We start from the raw sequence: 21,268 nt of genomic DNA, 5'->3' as shown, positions 1-21,268 counted from the left end.
CCTCTCAGTTTGTGGACGAAAGCCTTCCATTCTGCTATGTATATTATAAATCGCCTGCCAACGAAGTTACTAGAAAATCAATCTCCCTATTTTACACTATTTAGAGTTCACCCTGATTACAATGAATTATGGGTGTTTGGTTGTGTTATGTTCATATTGACAGTTCCCAGTGTAACAAGTTCCAGGATAAAGCGTGTAGATGTAAATTTGTGGGATATGTTGATCATTACAAAGAATAACGTTGTTATGATCCCATCTCTAACCGCATCAATGTCTCGCAGAACGTTGTTCTTGATGAGACTAATAATGAGGTCTCAATGAGTGCAGATGGGCACAACAAAGATGTCGAAGGATACCAGCCATGGCTTGTTGCTGAGCTATTTGATCATATAGAAACACAAGGTACCTCGCCAAACCCTATACAACCTGTCAAACAAAATGGGACAAACGTATCGTATCCAAGGGAAGAGTTGCCAGATAAACAGATTATTATAGGGCCCATTTCAGATGTCACAAAGTTTCAAGGAGCTATGTATACGCGGCGAAACAAGAACAATGATCAACGACTTGATGTGCTACCCAGAAAGTCTGAGAGGGCTCGTCATCCCATTGAAAGGTGGGTCAGTTATGATAACTTCTCCACAGAATTACAGTTGTTATTTCTCAAATTGAAAAGCAGGATAAACCTATCACCTTTTCATAAGCATCTAAATCAGTCAAATGGGTGGAGGCTATGAATGAGGAGATGAAGGCTTTACATGAATGCGAGACTTGAAAGGTTGTCCCTAGACCTTTAGACACAAATGTCGTAGGGTCTAAATGGGTTTATAAAATAAAGTATAAACCTGATGGATCTATTGAACGATACAAGGCAATGCTAGTAGTCAAGGGCTTCACACAAGAATACGGACAAGACTACGGAGAAACTTTTAACCACGTGGTCAAGATGGGAACCATTCGAGTAATCTTGTTTTTGTCAGTCAATTATGGGTGGCTTCTCAGTCAACTAGATGTTAAAAATGTCTTTCTGCATGACAGTATGAAAGAAGAGGTGTGTGTGGAGCAACTCCCTAGTTATGCAGAAAACAGTCTCAGCACACATGTTTGCAAACTACGAAGGTCAATTTATAGGTTAAAACAGGCATCTCGCTCATGGTTTGACAGTTTCTCTCTTGAAATTCAAAGGCATGGATTCTTTCGGTCTCATCAGGTAATCACTTTTCTCCTTATATATGTGGATGACATTATCATTACTGGGAACTCGAATGACCACATAAAAATCACAAAAGTTTTACTGAGTCAAAAATTTAAGATGAAAGATTTGGGTGATTTGCAGTATTTCTTGAGCGTTGAAGTTGATAGACAAGGTGAACGTCTCTCATTAACTCAGCATAAGTACACCTTGGACCTAATGTATAAGGCATGGATGAAAGACTGCAAACATCTTTCTACCCCCAGTGTACTCAATCATAAGCTCAGTTCCTAGGACGGGGAAACATATGGAGACCCCATATAATATCGTAGTCTTGTAGGTATGCTTCAATATCTCACCTTTACTAGACCAGATATTGTACATGCAGTAAATCAAGTCTCACAGTTTATGCACGAACCACGCACAGAGCATATGAATGTCGTTAAGAGGATTCTTCGATACTTGAAAGGAACTCTTGGGAATGGTCTAGTTTATCATCAAACTAAAACTAAAGGTGAACGACACCGACTAGTTGTGTATACAAATGCAGATTGGGTTGGAGACCCGGATGACAGGTGATCGGTGTCAGGGTATTGTGTTTTTATTGATGGAAACCCAATAGCTTGGAGCAGCAAGAAACAACGAGCCGTTGCACGATCTATGGCAGCAACCACAACAGAGGCTACGTGGTTGAAACATCTTCTAACTGAATTAGGCGAGAATGTTCTGCCCACCACTCTCTTGTGTGACAACCAGAGTGCTATACAGATCGCCTTCAATCATATTCATCACAGTCGCACGAAGCATATAGAGATTAATCAGCACTTCATTCGACAGAAAATTGAAGACAAAGAGGTTGAACCAGCTTACATCCCAACAGCAGATCAAGTAGCTGATTTGTTCACCAAGGGTCTTACAAGTGTAAAATTCTGGTTCTTAAAGAGCAAGTCGTCCATGGTGCAACACCATGCACAACTTGAGGGAGTGTACTGAGATTGTGTATTGTTTCCATTCGGATATGGGTTTGGGACCCGATCCATATGTATATATGTTATTATTGGGTCTGGGTTGTTTTATTGTATTTGGGTCTGATGTAACATACCAGACCCAACCCACGTTGTACCTTGAATATATATATTGAGATTATAGGGCACGACTCTCAAGTTGAGAATCGTATCACCAGTCGGCCCCCCTTACACAACTATTCTTCTCCCTCTTTTGCATTGACATATTCTGGTGTGATTTCTCACACTAACAAAGTGGGGGTTGCTCACCACTCTTGCCTTCCTGCCACAAAAACTATCTGAAGATACCTTCAAGATCGTGAATGGTGCAACGAGGAAGTCCAAAGGCTAACAGCCAAAAAATGGAGATGCTGCTAAAAATACTCTTAATAAGTAAAAGTCTACTACGTGAGATAAACTGTGATTTCCAAAATTTGATCCTCTTCAGAACTTTCGAAATCACATACAAAGCACATGTTAGGATTCAAATTCCCATGAAATAAAGAGAGGCCTAAATACTGCATTGCCAGCTTGCTAAGATTCCAACCCATTAAGTCCTTATAAGTGATTGCTTCTTTACCAGACATATTCAAAGGAATGATAAGAGATTTACTGTAAACTGGTTCTCATGCATGTGCTCTTCACAAAATCTTCACGAAGTAACCTGATTTTTTGCAGATATCCATGATAAGCGCTACGGAACAAGAGAACATCATCTGCAAAGAAAATATGAAAAGCATTGCTCCAAAGCAAGGAAAACCAATGTACCCAATCTCACCCTCTCCTTATGCCATAAGGAGGCATCTAGAGAGTTTCTCCATCACCAGCAAGAAAAAATTACGAAGATCTCCATGTCTCAAACCATGTGAACCATAAAATTTATTACCAAGGCTGCCATTAATGACTATGGAGAAGGAAAGTGTGGAAACACAGGTCACTAATTTCTACTTTTCTAGTGTTTGATTCTGTTATCATGGCCAATTAAGAAAAAAAATGGTTACTCATAAAAACAGGAAATGTGCAGAGTAGCAGTGCTTGGGATACTTGAGCACTAACAAAAGTTACAAATTACAAGTAAACCATTCAAGTCCTTGTGCAGTTTAGACTGTCCACTTAAACCTTCCAACTAAGCTAGCATGAACATGTTAAGAATACAAAACATTTCTCCCAATGTAATTTCTAGTGCCTATAGAAGGATTATATACAAATATTTCAGCATCAACCACAATGACCAAAACTAAAACTTTACCGGACTCTAGGTCACATAGATACAGGTCCCCCATAATAACAAAATACAAATTATGAACATCAATAAGTATATTCATCAAAAACAAATAAGAGGCACATGGAAAAAAAAATCAAGTCATCACAATACATTTTAACTCAACAGAAGTAGAAGCAAGAACACTTGAATCAACAGAACAATCAATACATGAAACCCTTACATGTTGCCTATTAAGATAAAAAAAGTATGATGACTTACATTTGAGACCTTCTGGATAAGTTCACCCCGTTTGTTAATCAGATCGAAAGGCCTCAGAAGCAACCACGAGTGCTGAAAGACAAAGGACGAGAAAAAGTAAGACCCTTTTCCTAGCAATACCATGACAATGACAACTTCTAGATTCAGCTAAACCATGGAAATAAAGAGTATAAATGGCATAGTTGGCAAAGTCGTGACTCGGGCTCAGATCACCCAACCCTTGACTCGTGAGTCAGCAGGTTGACTCAGTGCTTCAGACGAGTTAGGACTCTATATTTTATAGTGTTAGCACATGAATAAGACATGGAAATAACTAAACTTCAAGCTGTAATATGTCAACAGTTAAGCTACAGAAACATATAACTATAGATGATCATTAACATTTTTCATTGAACAATATTAGATTCTTCATAACAAGTGCCTTTGTATAAGAATTGTGCATTAAAATCATAAAATGCATGATAAAAAGTTTATAATAGGCATTAGGATCAGTAACCTGAATCGGTGGCCCATTTGGGGTTCGATCCGAGTCGACTCACCGGGTTTGCCAACTATGATAAATGGAGTCTCTTTCTTCCACTTTAAGAAGAGGCAGTTCTAATATACTCCATTCTTCATAATTTATCCTATAAGCATCATTAAGTAAAGGCATGCTAACAAGTTTTGCACACTAAAAAGAGACAGAATACCAACCACTGAAAATGATTTTAACATTATTGACTCATTGTAATAAGGGCAGGGGAAGCTCGGCCTTTCTCCAACTTATTCTATACAACAGATCATAACTAGATGTAACACAAATTTTCATATGTTAAGAAGGGAAGAAAAGCCAGCCCACTGATACTGCTTAAAACTTGGTGGCTCAGTTCAATGCAAAGAGTTCGTCCCAAAATGTAAAAAATGAAATGCTGACATGATTTGGATTACTAAGCCAGATATCAAGAGTGAAGAACAAAGCATATTAGATATATAAATGCAACAAAGTTTGTGTGTGTGTGTGTGTGTGTGTGTGTGTGTGTGTGGGGTGGGGGGGGGGGGGGGGGGGGGGGTTGGACACCAAGTTCTCAAATGCATCCCAACTAAAAGCATTACCAAGAGGAGGAAAAAACAAGACATGAAGGCAGAATTAACAACAAAGAAATACTGGGAAAACATGTATAACACTGACTTTTTTCAATAAAGAGAGTGGAAAAACCATGGGACCTAGATGCTGCAAACAACCTCACACCATATGTGCATTGAACAAAAATCAATGAACAGAAAGATATCACTAACCTTTTCACACTTAAGGGAATCAATAGTAACCTCCAAACTTTCAGGCTCTGCAGAAGAAGAAACATTTCTTCCACTTACTGTCAGATAAGATCTCCATTTGCTCAGCCACGCAGAAGGTACCAGGTAATATTTACAGCCAGGAAAGACTGCAGGACCTTTACCCAGGTATAACTGTTCATGATTTTGACGCTGCTTCATCTTGGCCACCCTGCAGCATGAGAGAGAGAGAGAGAGTAAGTCCTTCCATTGTATCAGCAAGCCATTCACTTAATCAAAATAACAGTATTACCTAAGTTGATTCTCAGAGAATGACTCCTCAGACTGCTTCAAACTGCATACAGCACAGGTTTCTGAATCCAGAGGAAAGGCAACATAACGTGAAGGATCATCACCCTTCACCTTTTGCGCATTTTCAAGGAAGAAAAACCAAAGACTCTCAGGAACCAAGACACGCTTTGCTACAGGAGCTTGCTCAGGCAAGAGTCCTCCATGTGGACATACAAGCAAAGTTGTAGGATCACCATCTGCATCACAAGGAGTATCTGCATTTTTTCTTCGTAGCCACTGCACCAACCTATTAAAATAAAATAGGAAAAGGGGGAGGGGAGGAGCAGCAGGAGAGAAAAAGTGATTAATAAACTAGACCAGGACAGCAATGAAAGTCCAAACCTAGAAAATGTGCTACAGAGCCACAAATTTCAGATAACAAATGCAAATGGAAGAAAAGGTGCAAGACAATGTAAAGATATCACAGAAAATAAACAATATACCAATTCCTAGACACAAAATATAGATTTCCTTCAAAAGATTGTCCATTAAGTACTTCCTCTGCTAACTCTTTCATGACTGCTCTTCGATCCCTGTAACCATCTGCTGAAACCATAGTCTTTGCCACTTCTTTGAGACAATCCATGCAACAGTCTCTACCAGTCAGTATTGGACCACCTCCATGCTGGATGCAGAGTTGATCCATGAGAGAAGTTAGTTGGCACAAGCAGATAAACAGGCAACACAAAAAACCATTAGTGATTTAAGTTTAGAAAATCGGTGCACATTGTCACATGGTTTGGCAAACACACTATAGAAAACAGAGAAAAAATGTAGACCAAAAAAAATTCAATGGAACTTTTTAATCATAACTAGACAGATGTGATGAAATTGGACAAATTAATAGCAAGCATAAAGGAGAACAAACTACATGAACTGAGACAAAACCATAACAATTTTAATCATTCACTTATATTTTAATTGAAAGGAAGGCAATCAACATGGCTATTTCTCATAATAAAGTTCTCCATTATATAAAAATAACATATTAATATAAAAAAACTACTTCCAATTTTAACATGTTTTCTTCCATATTCTTATAGCTTCTCGTTTCCCAAACAAAGATTTCTCCATTTTAAAACTTTCCATATCTGTTAACATGTAAAGGAGAAATAAAGCATACTTGCGAAAGCATGAACATTGAATACACATTCTTCACCTAATGAACACATATAAAGTAGTCAGCTGGATTATAGACATTTGTAACATATGTAGCTATCATAGAGAATATCTTGATTCAAGTCATAAATAACCAACTTTGAACCTTTAGAACAATATCCCCAGAACTATTTTGAAAGGACAAAAAAGGGTTAGTCAAAATAATAAAGACAATAATGCAAGTCTTTGGCTGCAAAAGGAGAACTCCCTGCACAAAAGGAGCTCTTAATGAAAATGTGACTGCCTGATCAGCCACTGCATTTTGAATACTTACAAAATTCTAGTTCTGTATAATGAGTCTATTCATAACCTTGGTTTAACCAATAGAAACAAAACCCAGATATGACCTGTAGAAAACCAAACCAAGGTAAAAGCAACATAACTGCTAAATTTTTGTGTCAATATAATTTTGTGGTCAATTCCAGCATCTAAGGGTCCTTGTAATAACAACCTAATACTATTATGTTTTCTTCCATTCCATGATATATGATCCTCGTGAACAAATTAGCTGCATCAGCAAAAGAGACACACCATGCCCTACATAATCCCATGTGACTGCGAGAGGAAGAAAAACAAGAGAACATGGAGGAGAAATGATCAGGCCTGAGAGAACAATAAGCAATGCAGTTCATGCTCTTGAAAATAAGGCCATGATCCACATTAAAAGATTGAAGGAAAAGCTTATCAGGAAAAGAAATTTCCCAATGTCACTGAAACAGCGCTAATTGCACTAATCACCTCATTTATCCACTAGAAGCCAATGAAACAATGAGAAGAATTACAAGGAAAAAGATTGTCAATAAAATGTGACTCTTGTCAAACTGAGCTTATGGCAAATTCATCAGCAATATAATAGAATACCATAAAATAGGCCTAATAATGCAGGAAACTGGGAGTACAAGTGTAGATATCTGACCATCTATATAACATGGGTGCTTCTCCACCCCTGAAGCACTGGCGTCGACACTGCTGGGTGCGGGTGCGGCACCCGACACAGTTGGGTGCAGGTCAACAAGTGTCGGGTGCAGTCAACCCCGTATCTGACCATTTTTGTCCAATTTTTTACTTGATCAACTTTGGCCAAGTCCAAAATTGTCCATATTTGAAAAAAAAAACTAAAGAAACTTACAGTTATGTGTGTAGAATATAAATTGTTTGTACATGCAATCTAATAGAAAACACCACTTTTTTTTACAAATTTTCCATTTCTTTTGTAAATTTAACCTTACAAATGTGATCTATATAGTTTCTTTAGTAGAAAATAGGTTTTAACTTTTAAATCACTTCTTTTTGCAAAAAGTAAGTTGGTTTTTAAGGGCTTTAAAAATCAATGACCCACAATGTACCAAAATTTCATGACTCAAAAAATCTTATATTTACATCGAAAAAAATATCCATAGCACGATGTCTAGCAAACAAACCATGTTAAACACATCTATGAGGTCAGATTGAGTGGATAGAACTTGCACCTATGATTTTCCAACTAGTAGCATATATATATATATATATATGCACCCAAGTTTTTTGAAATTTCCGTGTTGCAGTCTTCGCACCCGCACTCGCACCAGAAGCTATGTGACAGCTGACCATATTGGAAAGAAACACTTAAAAGTTGCAGCTAGAATGTTATTCCAACAGATAATATTCAGCAACCAGATTAATAACGAATGAGCAATACATCAAGCTAGTGAATGGAGGAAAAACAAAAAAAGTTATACACCTTTAGGGACAATTTTTTCCAGGCTTGATCAGAGATCCGCTTCATGTCTCCAATTTTTGATAAGGGTACTCTTTGGTGGGAACATTGAATCATGTTGTTGTCTATTTGACTGCATTGAAGGAATAAGACAATGAAAAATGTAAAAAATACACATAATGCTTTTCTTAACACAGGAAACAAAGTACGTAGAAGGATGAAATTGGTATGTTAATTTACTTAATATTTTTAAGTTTCATTCTTTTAGAATCTATAAACCAAACCTATAACTAAAATGCTTCACTTACGTAGGTCTAAGATTTTCAGCCCACTGGCGAAGCCAATCAGTTGAAATCCAGAAGTATGGATCATTAATAGAATTAACAGGTGCCATGGAGAGAATTGTCCTCACTTCATTTTGACGTTCTTTTACTTCCAGCAGTTGAGTCTGCTTCTTCAGTTGATAACCCTTGCACGCATTATCATGCAATTTATTTAGTTCCTCAATCTCTTCAGAAAGATGTAGCGGAAGGAATTCCTTGTTGACTCCACCAGTCAACTTTCCCTCCATGTCCAAGCTATCAAGAGGGTTTCTTCTCGTATACATCAACATGTAGGCATCTGCGGATGAATATATCTCCAGGTTGTCTGCAATGCAGCTATTCAATTTTGGAGGTTGAGAAATATCACTGGGAGATCCATTGTCCTTTAAATCTACTCTGGCACGAGAACTTGAGGATCCCTCTCCAAAAGGATGATCTCCTAACTTTGAGACGTGTTCATCATCAAATTGCCACCAACACCCACTAAACTTATCTTTAATATGTGCCACATAATGGCCGCTGTTAACACCTGTTCCCTTGTGAATTAGTATGGCAGAAAGATCATACATCAGAGCATCTGACAGAGCAGAACACAACCTTTGTCCCATCTCCAACTGCTTTGGAAAGCTAAAGTTTGACACAACCTTCTTCTTTGTTGTCGTCTGAAATGAGAAAGGGCTTAGAAAGGTGAAGAATTCAAACATGGGAATATTATCAATACAGTAAATACTGATGACACAATGGGTACAGCACTTTTATTTCCTGGAGAGGAGCACATAAATTGTAAGAGAATAATACCACCCAGAATTTGAGGTATTAGAAACAAAAAGTACCTTTGGAAGAAAGACATAACGCTTAAGCTGGAAATTAAGAACAGCTGGAAGTGTCTGTAGCTTGATGCAATGGGTAGCATCAACCCGACTTCCACATGACTCACAGAAATATTGATTTTCACCAGTTAGTTCTTCCATAGTCAAATAATCATCCAAACTCTCATCTAAATTATTGAATCCTTTAATGTTTAACTCAAGTTCATAAAAATCTTCAATCTTCGATGAAGCTGCTGAATCTTTCCCACACATGGAACACCTGCACACATTCATTAGTATATCATTCAAGCATATTCTGCAGAATTGTGAACTCAAATATTGCTTCTTGAGTAAGATATAGAACTTAATAAATGACAGAATAAACAACCATGAACCGCCTTAGCATTCTGTGAACTTAAAACAACAGTTATAAGAAGAAATATATATGGACATAAAAATCAGGTAAAATCAGATGATATTACCAACATGCCCCAATTCATGGATACAGCCAACATGTCGTTTTGGTAAATTAATTTTAGGGGGAAAATGGCAAAAAATGGTAAGAATCAATCTTTTTAAAGTTTTTACATTACTTTATTGATCCTTTCACAGTTTACAAAAATTGATCCTTTAGAGATCTAAAAATTCACACTAAAAAAGCCATTTGAAGTCTTGGACTAAAGATAGCAATTTTTAACACCTTTGCCCATGGATGTCACTATGGTCTTTATCTGTTTATCACGCTCTAAGCCTATAATGCAAGTATCTCTTGATGGATGAATCAAAGAATGACCATCTAAAAAGCCAATGAATCAAAATTTTAAAGAGTTGCAGGTTTGTAGTTCTTTGAGTGATCATTATGAATAATTAATGAGGTAAGATTTGGACGTACAAGCAGTAAAGATATTTTCAATGCAGTGTTGCAATCTTTAAAGTCTCTGCTTTTCATTTTCTGTCATAGTGACCACCAATGTCATATAGTCAACAAAGGCTGTATTGACAGCTACTTGAAAAATTAACATAACAGAGACATGATCTTATCAACTTGAGGATGAAGATTGTTTTCTATTTGACCAATGCAACTCTTTATCTCATAGATCCTATGTCACACGGACTCAGCTAGGGAGGCGCCGCATCCGAGTTGACACGCCCCCACACGGGTGCGGACAGGGGTGCGGCTTCGGACACGGCCCGGACTCGGTCAATGCCGAGTCAGACTCGGTCAACGAGTCAAGGCCGAGTCCATCCTTGTTTTGGACTCGGTCAATGTTGACCGAGTCCAAAAATATCCATTTGTAAGGTAAAAAAACTAAAAAAAATGATTTTTTTATATTTTTTATTTAAAAAAATATATATAAAAAAAGGTTGTGTCACAGTGCACAATGATTGTGCTGTGCACAGTCACAGTCACAATCACAGACTGTGACTGTGCTGTGTCTTTGCACTTTATATATATATATATATAGCCGAGGCCCCGTGTCCAAAAATTTTAAAATCGCGCCGCACCCGTGTTGCACCCACACCCATGTGACATAGCATAGATCTTTTATGAACAACTCATGCAGGATCCTTTCATATATGACAGCTGAGGTGTTCTATAGTTATTACAATAGTACTGCTTGCTCATATCCTTGTTGCTAATGCCACCATGTTGGAGCTTCTTTTCCATGTCTGATATTCTTCTTCCAACCATTCAACTTGACCAGAATTATAGCATCCTTGAATTCAAAAAGAGGTCAAGAGATTTTCCTCTACCATGTTAAGGAGGCACTAATTACTCCAAAACTACCCATCTTTGTACATATTCACTTTATTGCTTTTTTAGTATTTTAAAAAAATAAAAATCTAATTAAAAGAGAATTTTGTCCAATTTGATTTTCTTCCTACTTTTCTCAATCTGATCCAACCTAGACCACTCCAAATTTCGGATCTGATTCGAGTTTTACAAAACCTGCAAATGGTTAATTCCATTACTTACCATCTAGCATTGCAAGATAAGTATATGAATGTGTGCTTGAGTGAAAGGGAGAGTTTCAAACTCCAAATTTCTATTGCATGATTATAATTTACAAAGTCAAGACCCTCAATACATCATAAGATACACTCTATGTCACACGGACTCTTCTAACAAGACACCGCACCCGCGTCGCACCTGCACCAGGCAGGTGCAACACTTAGACACAGCTTCCTTTGTGTTAGGTGAAATCAACCACACTGAGGTCCATTTCTATCCAAAAGTAGATTCAGCTAACCCTAATCAAGTCCATTTTTATCTATATTATATATATATATAAATACATAAATGCACACAAACACGTAGTGTTAACTTAAAACTGTTAAAAATTATATATATATATATATATATATACTCCCCGCACCCCCGCACCCAAGTTTTTTTAAAGTGCCGCACCCGCACCTATGTGACATAGGATACACTTATAGCCATGCTAATGGTAAATCATAGAAACAAACAACAAAACAAAAGCTTATGGAGAGGGGAAAAAACATGGACGAAGTCCCTGACACAGCATTGACCATGTTTGACACAGAATGGACAGTGTCAATGAAGCATGATGTGGACCCATTGTCCATATTCACAGCACAGGCACATGGCCAGGTGAAGAACCCGTCCAGCACTGATGCTACTAAACCATCCAATATGTTCTATCAACCAAGGAGAAATAATAGACTGCAAAATATATAGGTAAAGGCATTCTAAATGGCAAGCATAGAGTTCACATGCAATTCTTAAATATCATATTTGATATTTACATCATTTGACCATATCCTCACTTGGATAAAAAATTATGTGAGTAGGCAAAATTCAAAATTCAGCAACCAGTTAGCAAGTCCGAGTGATCCGCAGCTTAAACATGCAGAATGAACAATTCTCTTGTAAACTACAGAATAAATAAAGACCCACCAAAATAATGGAGTTTGCAATAACTGGATAAAGACATTAATAGTTTAGATATACACTTCAGATAAAATCTTTTGAATACAAAACATATCAACCCACAGGAGACAGCAATTATCTATGATAATGTTGTCCCTGTTGCATCTAGTGAGTATTAGAATATGGATCGGATATGGATCCAGTAGAGGATCCATATCACGTGTATGTTTATGTAATATGTATTACTAATATAGGGCAGTTTTGTCCATTAAAAAAGTTGTAACCCTATTAAACTTAATAGTGTTTTAGTGCAGCCAATTATGTGAATCAGAGTGGCTGCCGATTCCCAAAAGAACCCTCTTATCTCTCCTCTTACTCCTTTCTTGGTTTCTTCAACAAAACACGCCAATCCATTGGCAGTTTTATCATGGTATCAGAGCAGCGGTATTTCTGGGCATAAAAAGGATCTTTCTAAGGGACGTGAAAAGTCGAGTTCTCTTCCTCGACATCAGACCACGTGAATCAGCAAAGATCTGAGAGAATCAGTCCACGTGAATCAGGTCATGGATCTGCTGCAGAAAAAGCCGAGTTCACCTCGTTCTCTTCAGAACACGTGAATCGGGTCTTCCTCAGGGACGTGAATCAGTCCACGTGAATCAGGTTGCCTTTCTATTCCTTTTCTGTCATTGTCTGCTACATGATTTGTCCCCTGCACCTTCTCTTTTCCAGCAAAGATTAGCTATCTATATCGCAGATCTGAAAGACATTCAGATCTGCTGTGTGTGTTCCAACTGATCTGAAATAAATTCAGATCAGTTCTCGTTAGCTGTTGTTTCCTTTTCTTCAGAACTATTGCTCCCATAAAACAAAAAATATATATTTGTCTGCCGTCCTTTTTTCAGATCTGCTTCCTGTTTCTATTTTCTTCTTATAACTGTCTTCGTCTTTTGACCCTGTCTGTGTTTTCCAGGTCTCATATATTCCTTTTTTTTTCTCTCCTCATTTACCAGCAACTGAATCTTTGTTATACTTCACCAGCCGACTTTGACGTGTTATCTCACGTCTTCTTCTTTATTCTAGTCCTATTTTCAACCTGAAATCAATTTCACAATCTTGCTTCATTGATTCAATTTCAGTTTTTTTTAGTCATTATCCTCGTTCTTAATTTCTCTTAACTTTGAATATAAATTTTCCAAGGTCTGTAAATGGATGCTTCTACCAATTCTAGTCTTTATTCTAATTTTCGGGGGCAGCTAGTCTCTGAAAAGTTGAATACAAACAACTATTTGACTTGAAAAAGACAGATAACTCCTTTCATTCGAAGTCAAGACCTTTCAGGTCACTTGGATGGCTCAACTCAAGCACCTTCAGAGTTCATCACACAAGAAGCAAAAGAAGGAGGAGGATTGCCAGACACCGTCCGCAACCCTGCATTTGTTGCTTGGATGAAGAGCGATCATGCTCTCATCGCGTATAGCACGTCCACATTGTCACAAAAAGTATTAGTTTCTATTCATGATGAGCTAAAGTATTGTGGGAGACTCTAGCTCAGACCTTCTCTCAGATATCAAAGGCTAAGGTGTTATTTCTAAGCGTGAATTTCATCTTTTGAAAAATGGGACAATGACCATTATTGAGTTTTTAAATCAAGTCAAAAGCATCGTAGATCAATTAGCAATTGTCGGTTGTCCAGTGTCAGATAAAGAAAAGGTGCAGCAGACACTGAGTGTCCTAGGATCAGAGTATCATGTTCTCGTCACTTCTTTATTGTGTTTGCCTATGTTGCCCAGTTTTGAGGATTTACGTGCTAAACTGTTCCAGTATGAGATGTCCTTGAAAAGTACCTACGCCAAATTTCACTGTCAGCCTTTCAAGAAGTATCCCTACATGCTATCACTGCAATAAACATGGTCATATCAAAGCTAATTGTTGGTTCAACCCACAAAATCGCAATAGGATACAAAACAATAAAAATGTTGCTACATCAGGAACTGCAGGTACCTTTCGGGTCAGTGATAATGCCAAGGATCTTCTCATGTCTGTTATGGCCAACTTAAACTTGAAACAGAATGATGACGGAATATGGTATGTTGACTCTGGGGCAGCAGCCCATGTTATCGGCAATGCAGGTAAGTTCTCTACTTTGACCCCATATTTTGGTAAATCTAATATTGTAACTGGAGATGGAACTCACCACCCTATTTCAAACGTAGGCAACGTCATCGTCTCTTTGTCCGAGTCTTCATCCATTCCTTTATATAATGTTGTACATGCATCTATTTCTAAGCTTGTTGACTCTACCAATTCATCTGTGAAATTTACTCCTACTTTTGTCTTTGTCAAGGATCTTCAAACGATGTGGACGTGATATACGCGATGAGAGCATGATCGCTTATCCAAATGTAATAAGCCAGATCTTTGGCATTCCCGTCTTGGTCATTGTAGTCAAGTCTTTATTGAAAAATTAGTGTCCAATGGTTTTCTTTCAGAGTTTGTTTCACTTTTATTGAAGGATAAAATGTGTCCCAGTTGTCAGGTCTGCAAAAGTCATGGACTTCCTTTTCATCAAATAAATAAAAGAGCTTTCAAGCCTTTTGAGACAATATGTTCTGATGTTTGGGGCCCAGCTCCCAATCCCTCTTCTTCTGGAAGTAAATATTATGTATCCTTTATTGACAGTTTCTCTCGCTTTACCTGGATATTCTTTATGAAACACAAATCAAAGGTTTTCCTTATTTTTCATCATTTTCATGCCTACGTTAAAACTCAATTCTCCCAAACTATTCAGATTCTTCAATGTGATGGAGGTGGTGAGCATTCCTCCAAAGAATTTTTAGATTTTCTCCAAGATAATGGGATGCATCGTAGAGTTTCTTGCCGTACACACCACAGCAAAATGGAATTGTTGAACGTAAACACAGACACATTGTGGAAAGTGCAATGAGTATAATGTATGGTTGTAACTTGTCTGTTAGTCTTTGGACAAAAGCTTTTCATACTGTCACTCATATGATAAATCGTCTTCCTATGCTTATTCTTGAAAATCAGTCTCCCTACTATGTCATCTTTGGTGTACATCCTGATTATGATGAGTTACGAGTTTTTAAATGCACATGTTATGTACATGTTGATAAATCCATGAGAACCAAATTTCAGGACAAAGCTTTTATATGCCAATTTGTAGGTTATGCAGATGAACACAAGGGTTACAGGTGCTATGATTCTGCCAATAAGAAGATCAGAATCTCCAGAAATGTTATTTTTGATGAAAATAGTTTTCTAGGAAATAAAACAGATCACAATCGTGAACATATTGACACAGTTGTTGATTGGTATGATCCATGGCTCAGTGTTGAACTTATTTCACATGCTGCAGAACATACTACTTTGGCTCCTGAAAGCATAAATGATGAGACCGTTTCAGATGAGGTATCGGAAACAGAATGTCTGAGATACAAAGGAAATGTCTATACCAGGAGACCCAGAGAGCAAACAGATGTACATGTTGGAAAACAGGTGGCATTGCCCAATAACAGAGAGGCACCAAGAAGATCAGGCAGGATAAGGCACCCTATTGAGAAATGGGTGAGTTATGATAACTTTTCTATGGATTTTCAGATCTTTCTATCCAAGATTGAAAAACACGAGGAACCACTTGGTTTTCGTCAAGCTATTCAATCTAACAAATGGATTGAAGCGATGAATGAGGAGATTCAGGCACTTCATGAGTGTCAAACATGGGAGATAGTTGGTCGTCCCCCAGACAAAAATGTTGTTGGTTCAAAATGGGTATATAAGATTAAATATAAACCAGATGGTAGCATTGAACGATACAAGGCACGTCTTGTTGCCAAAGGTTTTACTCAAGAATACGGTCAAGATTATGATGAGACATTCACCCCAGTGGTGAAAATGAGAACTATTCGTATTATACTTGGCCTGACAATTGAACATGGGTGGACCCTTAGTCAGCTTGATATTAAAAATGCATTCTTTCATGGGGATTTAAAAGAAGAGGTCTACATGTAGCAACCTCAAGGTTATGTAGAGGGAGACCCAAAAGAATATGTATGCAAATTAACTAGAGCCTTGTATGGTTTAAAGCAAGCCTCTAGGTCATGGTTTGAAAGCTTTTCCTTAAAGATTCAAAACCATGGTTTCCTTCGCTCCCAACTAGATCATTCTCTATTTATATACAGAGATAGAACCACTCTAGTTTTCTTACTTATATATGTTGATGATATCATGATCACTGGTAATGATCTAGACCATATTCAATGAATTAAAGATTTGCTAAGTATGTGGTTCAAGATAAAAGATCTTGAAGAACTGAGATATTTTCTTGGTGTAGAGAAGGACAGACAGGATGGAAAAATGTCGTTAACTCAACACAAATACACCCTTGATCTTCTGGCAAAAGCAGGAATGATAGATTGCAAACCTCTGCCTACACCTAGTGTTGTCAATCAAAAGCTCAGTATTTGTGATGGTGAGTTATATCCTGATGCAAGCAAGTATCGCAGTTTAGTGGGCATGTTACAGTATCTTACTTTTACTAGACCAGACATTGTATATTCTGTAAATCAAGTATCTCAGTTCATGCATGAACCGAAGACTGGTCACATGGATGCCATCAAACGTATTCTTCGTTACCTAAAAGGCACGGTGGGTGATGGACTCACATATGTACGATCCTCATGGGGGACACCGAAACATGACATATTGGCCTATACAGATGCAGATTGGGCAGGAGACCCAGATGAGAGGAGGTTTGTTTCAGGATACTTGTTTTTATCGGAAGAAATCTTGTCTCATGGAGTAGCAGGAAACAGAAGGTTGTGGCAAGATCTAGCACAGAGGCAGAATATAGATCTATGGCAGCTACCACAGCATAAGTGACCTGGATTAGACATCTACTTATAGAGATGGAAGAAAATATCTCAAGTTCGAATCTTATGTGTGATAATAGAAGTGCTATACAAATTGCGTTCAATCATGTTCACCACAGTTGGACTAAGCATATTGAAATTGACCAACATTTCATCAGACAAAAGATAGCAGACAAAGAGATTAAACCGGTTTATGTGACTTCAGAAGACCAAGTCGTTGATATGTTTACAAAAGGTCTCACAAGTAATCGCTGTTGGTATCTGAAGAACAAGTTGCACATAGTTCACTCCCATGCACAACTTGAGGAAGGGTATTAGAATATGGATCGGATATGGATCCAGTAGAGGATCCATATCACGTGTATGTTTATGTAATATGTATTACTAATATAGGGCAGTTTTGTCCATGTAAAAGAGTTGTAACCCTATTAAACCTAATAGTGTTTTAGTGCAGCCGATTATGTGAATCAGAGTGGCTGCCGATTCCTAAAAGAACTCTCTTCTCTCTCCTCTTACTGCTTTCTTGGTTTCTTCAACAAAACACACCAATCCATTGGCAGTTTTATCAGTGAGGAGGCCAACACCAAATTCTGCTGTACTCCAAAGAAGCATCTAGGAACTTAGACATAACATAAGAATGCAAATGCAGAAGTAAACAAATAAAGGTTGTTTGTGCACATATCCATCAAAAAATGGTTTATACGTTCATTTTTTTCTTAATTATGTCACACTTGGCAAAAGGAAAAACTAAGATATGCTAATAATGAATTATTTGAATAGGAAAATAAAGAAGATTTGTACACATAACTGATGTCATCTTACAGTTTTCTTACCAAGTAACATGTGATAAACTTCCACGAAACAAGTCCTGTACTAGGGTTCTAGCCTTTGGAATATTTGAGGAAAGAAGGCACTGTTCCAGTAAGGAAAGCAGTAAGGTAAGGAACTCATGACTGTCTTGCTGCACTCCATTGTCAAGCTCCAATGTCTTAATGAAAGGAGCTGAATCAATAAAAGCCTTGTTACTGAAATACAATTGTGCAAATAAGCGAGAAAGTTGGTCTAGGACAGGATATTGCTTCAAAAGATCTGGCTCCAGAGAGAAAAGGCCATTTCTGAAAGATGTGTTCATGTAGAGGCATTGAAGTATGCTATTAGCATAGCAAGTAGCACCCAGATTAGTCAAACCTGCAGGTGACTCATTTGGAGAACGAAATTCATCAGTTGGATCTGGACCCAGAGAAGCAATTATTTCTGAAGTCTTCTGCCATAAACCAGACTTCCTATGTCCATTAACTGGAGGTACAAGTCCACAAAAGCAATTAGGAGAATCTTTTGAATTCACACGACATCCCTGACAAACCGGCTTCTGGATCATGTACAGCTGATTAATGCCATCTTCTGTCACTTCACCAGTTGAATGGATTTTCCTAGACAGAAGAAAAATGCAGTCAAGTTGTAAAATCAAGTTAATATAGCATAAGAAAATGCAGTTCTAGTATACCTCAATATTTCAGAAAAACTGTCACCAACATCACCATGCCTCGGTTTCTTATTCTTGCTCCGAGTAGTAGCCCCACTCATTGTCACACCAACTTAAAAGCAATGGAAAAACTCTGTACGTCTAAGGCGCATTTAATAGCATCACCGGTTTCAGAAAAAAACAATATCACATGTAGATAATGGAGTTTCTCCATTGAGAGATGATAAAATATAATTAAAAGTATAAGGACCTCTCTCTTAAGATGGTATTCCAATGTCACAGCAATTTCCAAATATGAAAACAATCAACAAGAAGGCAAAGCCAAATAGATAATGTAAATGTATGATATACCAAAGGTAAAGACAATTGACAAGGTGATGAACAATGGCTCAAAGAACACAAACAATAGGACCCTTGATTATAAATAACTGGATCTACCAGATTGAAGTCAGCTAGTACAAGGCTGGTAAATTACACCCATATATTTTCAAAAGACCATAGCATGTTCTGGGAACTGGAAAAAAGGTCCTCTAACTTTCTTCGTCAAAGCAGCTGCAAAAAAAGAAAAAATTAGAGACAGATTATGCTGCAGAAATTTTTGAAACTAAATAAAAGGATAGTTATTATTGCGTTCGCACGAAGGGAAGAGATCACTTTTTGAAATCAATGCAGCTGAATATTTGTGATGACATGTCAAAATTATCCACAAAGATTGTTCAAATGAAACAAAAAGAAAATAATAATAATAAAAGGAGAATGTATGGCAACTCAAAAAACTTTACATAAGATTGATGTTTGGACAAAGAAACAAACATGTGCAAAGACCAAAAATCATGAATATGAGGCAGGTGAGCCATTGTATCAGCTCAGAAAAATACTCCATTAAATGCTATAGCATACTTTAATATACACGTGCCTACACATGCACACAAGCATGGTTTTTGGGAAGTAGCTTCAACGGCCATAGTTATGCAGTGAAAACAAATTACCTGAACATCAAATTGTACTCTTTTCAGCCATCATCAAGAAAAGAAAATGCAAAAGTTTGCTCAAAAAATTCTATGACATAACAACATCAACCTCTCCTAGTTTCTATATACAATTCAATGCTAAACTACAGAAGAAATTGCTGCAACCTTTGCCTGAGCTTAAAATTCTCTCTCAAAACCGAGATGTAAACCAATAATTCAAACAGATGCACGAAGAAACAGAGTGTAGACTAAGCTAAAAGCAAGGCTGCATCTAAAAATGAACAAGCAGAACCGACAAGAGAAAAATCAATTTAAGCAGCAGAGCACTCGATTGAAAACCCTAACAGGCACAAAGGGATGATTCCCGTCAAAATATCAGCAAGCAAAAATACACTTTACTGCGCCATAAATCTGTCTCCGAAGCCCGATATATATATATATATATATATATATATATATATATATATAAGAAACCACGTAATCCAATACATCAAGGCTCTGTTTGGGAGCCTTGCATTGAGATGGAAACACCATTTCAATGTGTTGCCAAAATATGGTTGTGCCAAAATGTGTTGTTGAGGATGAAGTTGCCAAAAACATCCTCTTGTGAATGGTACGTCATTCCCAATGCAATGTTTTGGCAATACCACTGCTCCCAAAACAGTAGAGAGCACTAGAGCATTGTGGAAAACCACAACGCACCTCCGATTTGAGGTTCCCAAACAGACCCCAAATTGCATCAGGAAAACCACATTATCGGATCACCACCAACACAGTTCCGAAAAATCTAAATTTCTACCTTTCTTTAGTTCCATTAAACACTCTTCCCACCCTAGACAAATCCTTTCTTTATGTAACAAAAGAGATGCACAAGAATAAAAGAAGTAAAGCACAAAGATACACGACCGATGCAAGAAGCAGGGTTAAACTCCCATCTCCAAACCAAGGAAAACAAAAGCCTGGAAAACAAGAACATTCTAGGGCAGAGTACAGAGAGATGAACAAACAAAACAACCACGAAGAAGTAAATAAAAATAAAATACAGGAACAAGAATTTCCCCCTTCTCCTCTTCTCGCGAAGAGAGAAAGAGAGAGAGAGGAAGGGAAAGCTCACTGGTTCGTGGTTGGAGGGATGAGAGAGAGAGAGAGAGAGAGCGGGGTTCTGCGTCACCGTGTCTGGGGCTCCACCCGTGGGCGGACTCTCTTGTCTTTTCGATTCATGTGTCTGCGTGCGGGGACGCTGCCTCGGTTTTAAAGGGGGACAGGAGGCCGAGGCTTTAAAGGGGACAGGAGCTACCTCTCTCGCCTTCTTAAACGGTCTGTCCTCATCAACCATGCCTTCTTTGTTTGTTCATTTATTCAGCATTTACTCATTTATTGAATAAGATCTGACTTTCTTCCTTTGTTTCCTATCTTTTAACTTCCATTTATGTAAAATGTATATAATATATATCTCCTTCATTCCAGCTTGTTTTACATCTCATGTGATTCTTAAAGTCATATGATTCCAAATCACAAGGTGGAATTCATGACTTATTTTCAAATGTTTGGTTCAGAGTTACTGAAAGCTTAATCGATAGGTGAGAAGCCGGCTTCTTGAAAACTAGCTTCGAAAATGTGATACTTCTAGCTTCAAGAATTTGATGTGAATATCGATTCTCCCACACTTCTTTTATTCTTCTCATGTATTTCTTCCTTGTTTGCTACATGAGATTCTCTTACACTTCTTTTCATGTTTTTATGTGCTTTAATTCATATTTCT

The 21,268-nt window shown here is 37.7% G+C and overlaps 1 protein-coding gene across 2 annotated transcripts in view; it reads right to left on the bottom strand.

Annotated features, from left to right (window-relative positions):
* The window catches only part of LOC149831806 (ubiquitin carboxyl-terminal hydrolase 26-like), a 43,612-nt gene extending 22,896 nt beyond the window's left edge, over window positions 1-20,716 (bottom strand). For both annotated transcript variants that reach the window (XM_090014153.1, XM_090014152.1), the window contains exons 1-10: window positions 20,621-20,716; window positions 18,557-19,087; window positions 17,886-18,482; window positions 9,292-9,547; window positions 8,444-9,120; window positions 8,160-8,268; window positions 5,725-5,906; window positions 5,244-5,528; window positions 4,955-5,162; window positions 3,680-3,751 (exon numbers count right to left, since the gene is read on the bottom strand). In XM_090014153.1, the coding sequence (XP_089870279.1) occupies window positions 3,680-3,751; window positions 4,955-5,162; window positions 5,244-5,528; window positions 5,725-5,906; window positions 8,160-8,268; window positions 8,444-9,120; window positions 9,292-9,547; window positions 17,886-18,482; window positions 18,557-18,636 (2,466 nt within the window). In that variant the 5' untranslated portion in view covers window positions 18,637-19,087; window positions 20,621-20,716. The remainder of the gene's footprint in view (window positions 1-3,679; window positions 3,752-4,954; window positions 5,163-5,243; window positions 5,529-5,724; window positions 5,907-8,159; window positions 8,269-8,443; window positions 9,121-9,291; window positions 9,548-17,885; window positions 18,483-18,556; window positions 19,088-20,620) is intronic.
* Between the last annotated feature and the right edge of the window lie 552 nt (window positions 20,717-21,268).

Source organism: Nuphar pumila, chromosome 7 (assembly GCF_984573655.1).
Source record: "Nuphar pumila chromosome 7, dmNupPumi1.hap1.1, whole genome shotgun sequence".
Lineage (NCBI taxonomy): Eukaryota > Viridiplantae > Streptophyta > Magnoliopsida > Nymphaeales > Nymphaeaceae > Nuphar > Nuphar pumila.
The sequence above is the reverse complement of the archived record's forward strand: the minus strand, read 5'-3'. Positions and strand labels throughout refer to the sequence as shown.